The sequence below is a fragment of the Coturnix japonica genome, chromosome 4, assembly GCF_001577835.2.
Source record: "Coturnix japonica isolate 7356 chromosome 4, Coturnix japonica 2.1, whole genome shotgun sequence".
NCBI lineage: Eukaryota > Metazoa > Chordata > Aves > Galliformes > Phasianidae > Coturnix > Coturnix japonica.
Window position 1 is genome coordinate 72,167,405 of NC_029519.1, and position 14,012 is coordinate 72,181,416.

The following is a 14,012-nucleotide window of genomic DNA, read 5'->3' on the forward strand; positions in this document are numbered from 1 at the left end:
AATACCACAGGTAATCTAAGCCGATGATCTGTATGCATATATATATATAAATAATAATTGTATTTCATCCTTATCCTTTGCAGTTCATTCCTCCTTCGCTCCTTTCCTTTAGCTCTTTAACTGTGCACACTTTCTGTTCCCATATAATAACAGTATTCTTTTCTTAAAAAGATCTGGGATAAAATTTTGCATTAGTGTGCATTCAGGAGGAAATGACAGTTTGGAAAAGAACCCCAAATAGTTATATCTTCTAGACAAATGGATGTCGTAGCCTATAGAGAGGGAATTATCTCTCATTTTTAACCTAGATAAGTAAGATATAGTGCATATATATGCATCCTTCTCTACTTTAGAATCCAGCCAGGAAAACTACTTTAATTTGTGACTGTTGTAAGACTATGAATAAGAAGTTGGCATTACATCATCGTTCTTTGTCTTGATAATTACAAAATCAAACATAAAGAGTCTCTCAGTTCTCTGCCAAGTAGCTATTACTATAAGTTTATTCAAAAATAACCTTGCACTGACTGTGGAAAATAAACACACCATGAGTGGATGTCAGCCTGCATTACCGTAGCTTTATGTAGATTCTTTATTGAGAAATAACTGCATAGCAATTATGAAAATGAAACACCCACAGCTGGATTCTGTAATAAAGCAGAGGAAGCTCGGTGTCTTTGACTAGAGGTTATCTGCAAGGGGCCTGCTTGAGATAAATGATGCAGTTGGTAAAGCACAAAGGTGAGAGGTGGGCAGTCAGCTTTAGGGAAGTACAGTATATATGCCTGTGTTAAACCATTGCTCACGGGAAAGAGAGAATCCTTGAATTGTCTCATTAGCAATCTGAGGCTGATGCTCTTTCCCATCAGTTCTTCCTTATTTGACCCCTGCAGGCCAGAGCTGTGCAGCCATTCATGGCTGGCTCCACGTGGAAGCTTTGCCATAGGAAGGAAAGGTGTGGGGCTTTTTTAGAGCCCCTTCCAGCAGTATTTTGTGAAAAGGCAACATGCTTGTAACTTGGAGGTGATTGGAGGTGATTTTTGCTTATAAAACTTTCTAAATACACAGAAAGTCTTGTTGCTTTGTAACTGAAATATCAAGCAAATATTTGCTTGGCTTTTGGAGCTGCCTCTGTCTTGTTGCAGTTTTTGGAAGGGGGGGAAGTGGTCAAATAATTCAATCTTGATGTTGAACTTCAAAAACAAACAAACAAAAACCTCCATAGGAAAAAAAAAATCCAGACCCCTAAACATTTATATTATAAAACCAGTGCTATGGCTTCTTTTTCCTCACGCAATACACTTGTGCAATATATGACTAATTCCAAAATCTCCTAGCCTACATTGCAATATGAGATTTTGTGACCAAGAGATGTTCATAAATTTGAAAGCCACATCAAGTGCTACTACTCTTGAAGCTCTGCTCAAAATTGCAATGGCTAGAAGCATAAATGTGCTCAAGAAACTCCTGTTCTTGTCGGAAGATGTTATTTACCTTGCAACTCGTTCATACAATTCCTTCTTGACATAAAAAGCTGAAGGTAGATCTGCAGTTGGTGATGAATTACCTGGGAATTGCACTATCAAGGCTGAAGTATTAAGGTAAAAATAAGTAAATAAGTAACCTCATATACTCTCTTGTTCTGCCACTATATCTGTGCAGTGCTTGGTTGAACTCCTGTATGAATTAATAGTAAGTGTTTAGTTCTATCTTTTGTATTGCTTAATCCAATATTTTTTTATTTCCTTTACAGTTTTGGGTCACTTTGCTGTGCTTTGTATTTAATTGCTCCAAGGTCTTGGTGACTTGGTGACTGCTGAAGTTGTTAGAACACCCACTTAAGTGCTTGAACCAGTTGCAGAATTGGAGTCCTAACCTTTAATGTCTAACAGAAACATCTTTTTGATGAGATCAGAGTGTTCAGTCTGCTTGCAACAACTGTTTATTATTCACCTTTCAAAGATATTTCTTTAGTCACACTTATTGGTGATATCAAATGCAAAGTTTCAGAGAAACTGTCAAGCAGGGTTGGTGGTTGTTTTGGTCTCGTGGGTTTTTTTTTCAACAGATAATACTAGATTTATGGAGCTGTAATCTGTTACTATTTCAGTTACATTCTGAGTGTAAATAATAACGCACCTGAAAGAGACAGAGAGAGAGAAGGAGTGCAGTTAACTAAACAAAAGCATTTCCCAGGTTTTGTGGGCATGTAAATAAGTGTCCAGTACTTTTGGCCACTTTCTGCCACTTAACATTTAAGTGTTAGGGTATGATAAGCGGAAGTGTTTCATGCTAGAGCGTAAGTATATTTAACATTACATTAATCCTTAATGGTAAGAATTTTACAAGTTATATCGCTTAAATTGCTAGGTTCTTAAGCCGTGTTAGTTATCTTCCATTCACTAGTTAATCGTGAGTTTGTTTTGACCTTCAGAGACTAAACTGTAGACTTTAACAGCCTACATCATCAGAATTTTGTCTGACCATTTTTATTGAAAGAATCGAAGAGAATCTTAGAATCCTTGGAACAGACCTTTAAAGGTCATCAAGTCCAGCTCCCCTGTAGTGAACAGGGACATCCACAGCTAGATCAGGTTGCCCAGAGCTTGGTCCAGCCTGGCCTGGATTGTCTGCAGGGATGGGGCTTCCACTTCTCTGGGCAACCTGTTACAGTGCTTTACCACCCTCACTGTGGAAGACTTTGTCCTTACACCCAGGATCTACCCTCTTTAAGTGCAAAACAATTTCCCCTTGTCCTATCACCACACACCCTGCATAACAGCCTATCCTGTACTTTCTTGTAGCTCCCCTTTAGATACTGAAGAAGATGACCACTCTTAATATGACTTAATAACACCATGAACTTTAACTAATCCTGCTAGATGCCCAAAGACCAATGGCAACTAATTCTTTGACCTGATCAAGTGTACTGCAATTCCTTCTTGCTTCCAGTTCTGGAAACTGATCTTTCTCTGCAGAATATCAACTTACAACTATATTCTTCACTGCTGGGAGCAAATGTTTTGACCTTTTGTTCAAAGAGATTTTATTGTAGCTGAGTCTGATGGGGTGAGAGGAGAGAGACGGACACTACATGTATTTCAGTAATTGAAAGAATTTTTGTTCTCCGCTTGTTCTAGGTGGGGAAACACTACTTGAGATTAGCAGAAGAGGAGGATGAAGAACTTAACAACTGTAGTGCGGTTGATTGGTTCATCCTTGCTGCTAAGCAAGGTCGAAGAGAAGCTGTTAAACTGTTGCGTAGATGCCTAGCAGACAGAAGAGGTATGGGTTCTCTGAGACTTTTAGTCTGTACATCCTAATTTAATAATAGTCTATCCATTTTAACGCTGAAAAGACACATTAAAATACGGTGGGAACGTTCATGGCAAAATTATATGAGTAGCTGCAGGAAGCGTGTTCAAATGAGTGCTGTAAAAAGCAAACTGCAGCTTACAAAAACATTTGTATTAATGATTTGGTTGAATTCCTTCATGGAATTCATGTGTATTGTTCCCTTCAACAGCACTGAAGCTTCTTTTCAGTGACCATTCAGGTCATATATAACCATATACCACCTACATGTCTGCTGTTTCAGTCTTCTGCCCATATCCAGGCTTCCTTCTGCTTGTTCTTTCTGGCTGTCTTCTCCCAATTCAAGATTCATACCTTCTTTCATACTGCTTCCCCCACTTGGAATGGGCTCCTTTTGTCTGCCATCTCTCTGAACTCTTATTTAAAAATAAATAATTTTTTTTTGGTGAAATTATTTCTGCTTTTTGTATGTTAGACATACATGTCTGTGCCACCTTTTGCCTGATCTGTTGTACTTGAAAAGTTCAAAAACATGTAAGGATCTTGCATGTCTGGCGCACTTGTTGAAGAGCAGCCTAAACTTAAGGAATGAAACTGGATTTTGTGCATGGAAGGGCTTTTGAGTAATTTAAGGGGTGAAGAAATGAATGAAACTTGAGAGGTTTCAGAAAACTGAGGAAAAATCAATTGTGGGCAAATCTGTCATTTCAGAAATGGTGTGGGATAATAGTATCTAATGTATTTTTCTTTTCTTGAGGCATCACTTCTGAGAATGAGCAAGAAGTGAAAAAACTGTCTTCTGAGACTGACTTGGAGAGAGCTGTGAGAAAAGCTGCCTTAGTCATGTATTGGAAATTAAACCCAAAAAAGAAGAAGCAATTAGCAGTCTCTGAACTACTGGAAAATGTTGGGCAAGTTGATAATGAAGGTTTGTTTATGAACTGATTTATGGTATTGATGACACATAATTGCAGGTAGAATACAGCTAGAAACCTGAAGAGCTTTATAAAAAAATCAAGCATGAGTTAGAAGTAAATGTATGGTTAACTTAAGAAATAATAACTGTCTTAATGGCTATATTAGTAAGTAATCTCTCTGGACTGGTGAAGTTATTTCCTAAAGGCCTGCCAACTCTCGCTGTAGATTGTGATTCAGTTTAGCAGTTGCTTTCCATGTCTTATGGTTTCATTGTGTTTCTTTTTTTTTCCACTTACCACAGTTATCCTTAAATTTACAAATTCAGTCGTTAAGGCATCTGTTTCAGTGTGCTATTATGGAATTATATGTGCCCTGTCAATTCTCTTCCATTTCTTTTCTTTTCTTTTTTTTTTTTCTTTTGTATAGTAATAAGGATACAGAAAGGTAAATAGCTCCTCCATACCTGCTGATATGTATGTTTGTCTTGTGCTGAGTTTGAGGAAATACCATTCGCCAGATACTGAGGTTGAACAATATTCCACCTTTCGTTTGACCACTTTAATTAACAGCTTTAACTTTTCTTAAACTTCTATTATTGAACCAGATGGTGAAAAGCAGCCTGGTCCAGTCCCAAAGTCAGTGCAGAAGCAGAGGAGAATGCTGGAGCGCTTGGTGAGCTGTGAATGTGAGTACCTACTGCTTCTAGTACCTTCTGCTCTTCTGCCAGATTAGAGCCAGTTTTAATTGCTATAAATTGATGATGTCCATTTATTGTATGTGCAAGGTAAACAAATGATCTGCACATGAAGTGATAGAATACGTTACCATTCTCATAAACTTATCAGTTATTAGTCTAAAGGAAATTTGCATGTAAGTTGCCATTTTCTTCCCATTTCAGCTTTAGAGAGAACTCAGTAAAAGAAAAAAAAATTCGATAGGGGAATTCATTATGCAGACTCTTACTGCAGACAGATCCCTCACTCTATTTGCCTTGCTTCTGTTTGCCATTCCCTTATAATTAATGTTTGCTTTTTCATATTTGTTCAAGAATTTATCTAAGAAATATGTACCCAGATATTCCTTTCATATCTCAAGTAGATAGAGGCAGGTCAATTTGTGTGATATCTAAAATGCAGATTGGTTCTTGAAAGCTCTGCTGAATGTCCCACAGTTTGTTACTTACTAAAACACTGTCGTTTAGGATACGTACAACTAAAATGTTATATGTAGGTTAATAAGCCAGATCAGGGCTTTGCATGTCACAGGTCCTTGAAAGGTTAGATGTACATTCCATCAGTTCAGTTTGGCCTTCATCTCCAAGGATTCTATTCGTTACACAGGTGTCTTCGGAATCGAGTTATGTAACTGGCAGTAAAGCTAACATTCCTAAGAACAGAGTATTTCAGCTTTATGCTAACTTTAGTAGAAGTGAAAGCAGAGGATGAACACATGCTTGTGTATATGAAGGAGAGAGTAAAGACAGGCAGATATAGTACTTTGAAGACCAAATGTCTGGTCCTATCAGAATTTCCACGGGAGTAGGTCAGCTGCTCCTGTGACTGATTTGCCACTTCTGGAAATCTACAAATAGTCCTTCAGGGATTGTGTTTCATTGTTTGGTCATGGGATCGTAAGGCAGTTGTAACTGAGTTCATCGCTGGGCACTTGTTTTTTCCATTCCTTAGCTGAACAGACACGTGCTGACAGAGCATGAGTGCAAAGCAAGTCATTTTGTTCTGGATTCTTCAGTAATTCAGAATGTCAGAAAAGGAACTGCTTTTTTTTCTTTTTTTTTTTTTTTTAAGTCTTAAATGGCAGATAAAATAACAGGAGAGTAAATGAACCTACATGTGAGCGTAGGCAGGAATTGATGTGCATATTTTTCTTTTCCTACGGTGGATGGGGGAGGCAGGGGAATTTGTCATAACCAAATTGAAGGAAAAAAAATCTATGAATAATGAAGTAGAATCTACAACATACACTTTTAATATCAATTTAAGAGACACTTGGGTGACAAAATACTAATAACGTTTAAAAATGAAAAGTTTTCATCAAACACTTAAAGTAGGAGTTAAGCTGTTACCTCTCCTCTAGAGAGCTTTTATCTTTTCATGGATTAACAAGGCAGCTGTTCCTATCCAGCTTTTACTTCTCTGATCCACTGAGTTTCTGCATTTATCTTGCCAGCAGGAATTTTTTCCTTCAGTTTTACTATGTTGTCAATACTTGGAAGTGTTAAGCCAGTAATATGTTTGCTGACACTTGATCTGGAGTACTCTTAATGAAGGCATAAATGGAATACGAAAGCTGACGTTGTCAGTGGACAGTTGGTGCATGCCTGAGAGTGTTATGTATTGTTACGCTTGATAGGCCAACTATACATATTAAATTAATAACTCTTTCCCACTCAGGATACCTCAGAGTCATGTCAAAGCTCCTAAAGGAACTTTAGTAAGATTCTAATCATGTCTGCATACTGCTTCCTCACCAAATATCTATTTTTACTGCTGTATATTTTGTCCAGATAAGGCATTATAATAACATAATCGGTCTGTTTGATGTTAGGAGAGGTCTGGAGCGCACCAAAGACAACTGAGGAACATCACTGAATTCTTTGTACAAGTCATGTTGCCTTGCAGTCTGTGAATGAAAAAGACAAGTTAGCAAAAAGTTAAACAGCTTCTTGGGAACAATTCCACATGGTGTTTGGTGGAACATGTGGGTTCATACAGTGGGGAAACAGAAAAATATTTTCAAAGTGCAAGCAAGGGCAATGTCCAGGTTGTGGAAAACTTCCATAACTACTATTTGTATTAAAGTTTTTCATTTCTTTTTAAAGCTCAAATCCACTAATCTTCTATTTGAAACTTAGTCAAGCCATTCAGTTTTCTGTCCCTTTAAAATCATAAAGTTACATTGAGCACGCCAATGTTCTTGTTTTTGTCAGCTGACTCGCTAAACGTACTGTGTGGGTGGTGTATTACAGATTTTTGTCATTCAGAAGTCTTTCATATCTACAGCAGTGTCATTTACTGCAGAGTATGGGAAAAGTTGCTGTTAATTATCCTCCTTTACAAATGACATCAAGCTTGACTGCCATAGAAACTAGCTAGTGCATGCTAATGCAAGGCACTGGATGTGAAAATAGTTTGAAGCAGTGTATAAGGCATCTTGTAGCATCCTTGGAGATCTCTGAAGTAATCTCTTGCTTCCATTCTACTTGCAGGAGTGGATAACGAAGGCCAATAGCCGAGAAGATGCTTCATTACTTGTAAATGAGTTGATAGGCAGTGTACAACTGAGCAAAAAATATTTTGTGGCCAGCTGATTTAAATCCTAGTTGATGTAGTTTGAGGGAGTTTTCTTATAGCCCAACACCATATTAAATTAATATGCTAAAGTAAACTTGTATTTAATCTTGTAGATATAAATAATTGGGCATTTGATGTAATTATATCTGTCCGTAAGTTACAGAATTGGAAAAATAATACAATACAGGCCAAATCAGAAGTCAGTTTTCAGTTCATAATGTATAGGTAATTCATTACTGTTCCTGTACATTTATTTATTTTCAACGTGGGTTTTAGTCAAAGACCTCTCTCAGTTACCAAAGCTATGATAAGTTACGATTTGGAACTGTGTAACCTTATCTAGCAGTCTCTTCTCCTTGGAGTACTTGCAGATAAGCTATGTTCACTCGTTTTCCTGTTTGCAAATATAATAAAATACATACTGGTTTGACAAGATTTAGAGTAGTCGTGTGTTGCTGGGAAAAGCAGCTTGTTTTAAGCACAAGTCTTAGAGCAAGTTTAAAGGTAGGTCTGTGTTATCACCAATTCAGTTTTTGAAGTTCACAGTACATCTTTAATTACATGAAAGAAAATTAATATTCCAGTTCATATAATCAGTACAGCATTTTAGCGATGCTATTTGCTCATTATTTCTACTTTATTTTACAGCTAAAAAATTTATTGCTTTGGATGACTTTGTGGAGATTACCAAGAAGTATGCAAAGGGAATCATCCCATCTAACCTGATTATGCAGGAAGAGGAGGAAGATGATGAATTGGCAGGGAAGACTCCTGAAGAGTTGCCCCTGAGACTGAAGGTAAGCAGACAGTAATGAACAGGTTGTATGGAAGGGATGTAACTTGCACATTTCAGACAAGACAGAGGTGATTTGCACTTGATTCTCAAAGCTGATATTTAGCCTCTGAAAATCAATAGTAGCATTTTTGTTATAAATTCTTGTCATTCTTGTCATTTTGTTATCCATTTCCATACAGAAAGGTTAAAAAAGGTAGTAGGTGTTATCTCTTCCATTATTTTGAATAAATTGTATTCTGAAAGTGATGCATTTACAAAGAAGAGCAGAGATACTTTTGCTAATGAACAAGTTTGTGCCAAAGTCAGTGTGTTTGTTGCCGTTTTTTCACAATGTTACAGAGGTTTGCCTAGGGTTTTTTGGCTTTTCTGCTGCCATAGTTAATATAAAAGCATAACTTATGGGAAAATATTAAAAACTTTTTTAATGGGACTGTTTGCACTGTATAATATGCAGATAGTAGTACTTGAATCCTTGTTTGAAAAAAATAAGTCATGTATTGCTTGTACACTAAATGTGTAGGTGGCCATAGGGAGATCTGATCTAGCATGTCTTCCATTGTTGTATGATTGTATAGGAAAATGCCACATGAGATGGGTAAAATTTTATGATCACGTGCAGTGACTTTCTGTTTACAAAATAGATTTTGACAGCTGCGTCTGTAGGTATGTGGAAAGCATCTTTTAAAGATAAAGCATAGCTATAAAGACTTTCTTTAAATGCATATAATCAGAATGTATAACATGATCTCTGCAGAAGAGTGGTAGAATTAAATGTTTTTAAAACTTACATTACTCACTCAAGTGAGTACATCATCAGCTCAAGTGATGACTTAAACTACAGGGTTGCACTTCTGTGTTATCTTAAGTGTGAAGTTACCAGAGCAGAATATTTGACTAGGAAACCGTTTAATTATGTGTCAAAGGTAATGAAATTCATCTTCCCTAAAATCAAAATAGCCTCTGCGTTTCACCTGGCTGAATTAATCAAAATAGAGCTAATAATATCAGAGAATGTAAAGTCAGGTTATTGGCAACACTCTTTTGGAATAAAAATCTTTTCATTTCAACTGAAGTTAGACAGCTGGCTGCTACTGCTTCAGTTAATATCTGTGATGTACCAGTACAAAACCGCTCTTAAATAAAATGCTTCTTTCTCTCTTTCTAGGTTGTAAAATATCCACTTCATGCCATAATGGAAATAAAAGAATATCTAATAGATGTTGCATCAAAGGCAGGAATGCATTGGCTGTCTACCATTATTCCAACACATCACATCAATGCTCTCATCTTCTTCTTCATCATCAGTAATCTGACAATTGATTTTTTTGCCTTCATTATTCCGTTAGTTATATTCTATTTGTCCTTCATTTCTATGGTGATTTGCACACTGAAAGTTTTTCAGGACAGTAAGGCCTGGGAAAACTTCCGCACTTTGACTGACTTACTCCTTCGTTTTGAACCAAACCTAGATGTTGAGCAAGCTGAGGTGAACTTTGGGTGGAATCACTTAGAGCCGTACATTTATTTTTTACTCTCAGTATTCTTTGTTATTTTTTCCTTCCCTATAGCAAGCAAGGACTGTATACCATGCTCAGAGTTAGCTATTGTCTCAGTTTTCTTCACAGTGACGAGTTATATGAGTTTAAGCACATGTGCAGAACCATACACACGAAGAGCATTAATGACTGAGATAGCAGCAGGTTGCTTGTCCCTGTTGCAGATATTACCTGGGAATTTTGGCTTCTTGAAATTCTTAGGGAAAACCTTCTTTACTGTTCCTGTTGGCCATCTTTTTCTGATCAATGTAAGCATCCCGTGCCTTTTGTTTTTGTATTTGTTCTATCTTTTCTTTAGAATGGCACAACTGCGAAATTTTAAAGGCACCTACTGTTACCTGGTCCCGTATCTGGTCTGCTTTATGTGGTGTGAGCTCTCTGTGGTCATTCTGCGGGAGTCCTCTGGCATTGGGCTCGTCCGTGCATCAATTGGTTACTTCCTGTTTCTCTTTGCGCTCCCAGTGCTGGGTGTAGGCATTGCACTGATGTGTCTGGTCCATTTCATTAAGTGGTTCGTGTCGCTGGAGCTCATGAAAATCGTAGTGACTCTAGTTTTGTGTGCTGTTCCTTTGCTCTTCCGATGGTGGACAAAAGTCAACTTCTCTGTAGTAGAAATGGTTAAATCTCTCACTCGAAGCTCAATTGTGAAACTCATTTTGGTGTGGATTACAGCCGTAGTGTTGTTTTGTTGGTTCTATGTGTATCGATCAGAGGGAATGAAAGTTTACAACTCCACATTGACATGGAATCAGTATGCCTTCCTCTGTGGACCCCGATCATGGAAGGAGACCAATATGGCACGTACTCAGATTTTATGTAGTCACCTGGAAGGACACAGAGTGACATGGACTGGAAGGTTCAAATACGTGCGTGTTACAGAAATCGATAATAGTGCAGAATCTGCAATAAACATGCTTCCACTTTTTATTGGTGATTGGATGAGGTGCTTGTACGGTGAAACCTACCCTCTTTGTGACCCCAAAAATGTCACTATGGAGGAGGAAGAATTGTGTCGTCTCAAGTACCTGACAAAGCATAACTGCCACATGAAAATGTTCGATCGGTACAAATTTGAAATAACTGTGGGCATGCCTTTCAGTAGCAAAAATGGAACCAAGTTGGTGGAGGAAGATGACATAACCAAAGATATTGTGCTGAAGGCAAGCAATGAGTTTAAGAAAGTGTTGTTGAACTTGAGGCAAGGAAGTATAATTGAATTCAGCACTATTCTGGAAGGTCGTCTTGGCAGTAAATGGCCTGTCTTTGAACTGAAAGCAATCACTTGCTTGAATTGCATGTCTAAACTCCTACCTGCAGGGAGGCATGTGAAAATAGAACACGACTGGAGGAGCACAGTGCATAAAGCCATTAAATTTGTTTTTGATTTTTTCTTCTTCCCATTCCTGTCAGCTGCATAATGAGCTCATTTTGGTTCAGTGGCATCTTCAATGTACGCTGCATTTACACTACCAAAGGTTTGGCTTCTTAAAAGGAAAAATAAACACAAAGCCACCCTGCTGTAGCAATGCTTAAAACATATGCTAATGTAGAGCATTGGTTGAGTTTTGTAAGTGCAAACACTGTATTTTGACTTTAAACCCCATATGACTGCAGTGGTATATACTATATGTTGTAAAAGAATGCAGGGCATTGCTGCTTACTAATTGCATGGAGACTATTCTGTCCAAACTGAACATGTTGTTTGCCTGTGATACGACACTAGATGGATTCACTTGCTCTGTGTTAAAGCACTTTAAATATTCACAACATGCTCCTATGTACGTTCACAGATATGATTTATAGTAGGTAGTTGACAGTAGCTTATGTTGCACATATTGCTTGTATTTATTTGATGTATTCTAGAAAAATGTGATCATATAATCAGTTCCTGGTAGTGATATCTGTGTAAAAAACATATTATGTCATTTCTTGTCCAGAATTTGGTGGTTTCAACCTTTTTTTGAAAGGTTATACCATTTCACAGCTCAGCAAGGTGGTAAAACGCTCTCAAGCTTTCATTTTGCATTAAATATTCTTTACAAAACAAGCTGTTTGTTCTAATTGACTGTGACAGCTACCTGTCTGACACTGAGGTATAATCCATGCTGGTGCGTGAATGACAAAAACCATATGATAGAACTGGTATTGTATTGGTACCAGTAACAGACAAGCCAAAGTAACTGAAAATAGTATGTAGAAGTCTACGTTGGAAACTGAAATAGAGTGTCTGTTTAATAATTTGTATTGTGCAAATAAATATAAAATATAAACTTGATTAAATGGGTACAGCATGTGTTTGTTATGCTTTGACATTTTGAGCAGCTGTTCATGTTGCACTGATGACAAACAGCTTTCATTGGAAAACACAATCTAGAACATACACGATTTTCTGCTGTGAGCTGCCTGAAGCTGTACTTCACATTATTTCAAGCTGGCAGTAAAACTAGAGTTTACCAGGCCAAGTTTTTTTGTAGCTATAAAATCTAGACGTACTGCAAGTTTTGCTTGCATTGTGACTTACTGCCTTTTGAGCACCTGGATGACATCACATTCATCATTCTGTTTCTTTGACTTCTCTTTCAGTCTTTTTACGTTAATATCCTTTTTGCCTTTCCATACCTGTCACAAGTTTGGCCAGCATGAGGGAAACACAGTCACTGAAAACTGACAGAAGAAGAAACATAGAAAAAAGACATTTGGCTGCACTCCAGCCACTTGAACAAGGTGCAGATAGAAAGAACCCAAAGACATCTACAGGCAAGGTACCAGAATCCCAGGATCTTATCTGATCCTGGTGTTGCAGACCTGGTCACGTTGGAGCCTATTAGAGAATCTTTGTAGTAGAATTGTGTCCTAAAGGTGCTTTTATTTCCTTATATACGCATAAATTTAAAACTTCTATTCGTCTGTTTGTCAGGAGGGGAAAAATTGAGCATCATCTTTTTTTTTTTTTAAGCTTTTACTCTGCACAAGGATGTCAATTTATTGACTAAGTGGTGTGTTTTAAAGTTGTTATGTATCCTGGGAAAATGTGATGAAGTCAGATGTGGAAAGTGTTGCAAGAAGTAGTGTGTAGTTCTATTGATTTCTATGGAAATGTTTGCTCTGTCACTGAGACAAAAGACTTAATCCAGGTAATTTAGTTCCCATCTATAATGATGCTATTACAAGGCTTAACTCCAACAACTTGGAGAATTCTGGCTTAGCATTTTCTTGGGAAATTGTTAGGAGGGAAAAATAATTCATTTGTTAAGTAGAGACAAGTTAGATGAGCTAAAGTGTCTAAAACTGCCATCTGCATGCAACTCCTCTAATCTTTGCCTTTCCTTGTACTTTAGCCCAGGACAAACTGCTGAGTAGGACCTTGAATCCCAGTGACATCAGGGAGCTGAGAGCTGCCCTCTAGTGCTTAGTGCCTATGTCAGCTTCCAGACCTTAGGGAGGAAAGAAAAGAATCTTGACCAATTTGCTACAGCAGCAGAGAACCTCTAGCACAAGACTACAATATGGTAGGGATGGCATAAAGGTTTTTTGTTATCTTTGCTTGTATAGTCACTTTTTCCCTCTAATAAAACACTGCCTGGTTTAATACAGAGGTGGGAGCTTCTTAAAGGAGAATTTAGGTTTTTATCATGAAGCAAACTGTGTGGAGTTTCCTCCCTTCATGTATTTGCAGAAAAAGTGGAGATACACTAACAATTATAGATTTATGTTGACATAGCTGAATGAAGGTCCAGAAGGCCAGATTCTTGTCCAGTACTCAAGTGTTCCTTAATACTACTATTTTTTTTAAATGGGAAAATAAGATAGTGTAACAGTAACATGATGTATGGGTATTCCATTTTCTTATATGTCTAATAATATTCTGAAACATTTAGCAGATATTTCTTAATTGTAGCAGACAAAATGTAACTGCTAGTACTTAAGTAGTTGCAGTCCCAGGCTGGGTGTTTGTGCAAAGGCTGTTTCTGGAATGGGCTGCCCAGGGAGGTGGTGAAGTCACTGTCCCTGGAGGTGTTCAAGATGTTGTACTGAGGGTTGGAATGGATGATCTTGTGGGTCTTTTCCAACCTTAGTGATTTTACAGTTCTATGATAATGTGGCAACTGCTGTTAA

General features: G+C 37.6%; 1 protein-coding gene across 2 annotated transcripts in view; it reads left to right on the forward strand.

Annotated features, from left to right (window-relative positions):
• WFS1 (wolframin ER transmembrane glycoprotein) overlaps nt 1-12,171 on the forward strand; it is a 29,355-nt gene extending 17,184 nt beyond the window's left edge. For both annotated transcript variants that reach the window (XM_015862846.2, XM_015862847.2), the window contains 5 exons: nt 3,141-3,285; nt 4,073-4,243; nt 4,838-4,918; nt 8,193-8,341; nt 9,506-12,171. In XM_015862846.2, the coding sequence (XP_015718332.1) occupies nt 3,141-3,285; nt 4,073-4,243; nt 4,838-4,918; nt 8,193-8,341; nt 9,506-11,314 (2,355 nt within the window). In that variant the 3' untranslated portion in view covers nt 11,315-12,171. The remainder of the gene's footprint in view (nt 1-3,140; nt 3,286-4,072; nt 4,244-4,837; nt 4,919-8,192; nt 8,342-9,505) is intronic.
• The last annotated feature ends 1,841 nt before the right edge of the window (nt 12,172-14,012 follow it).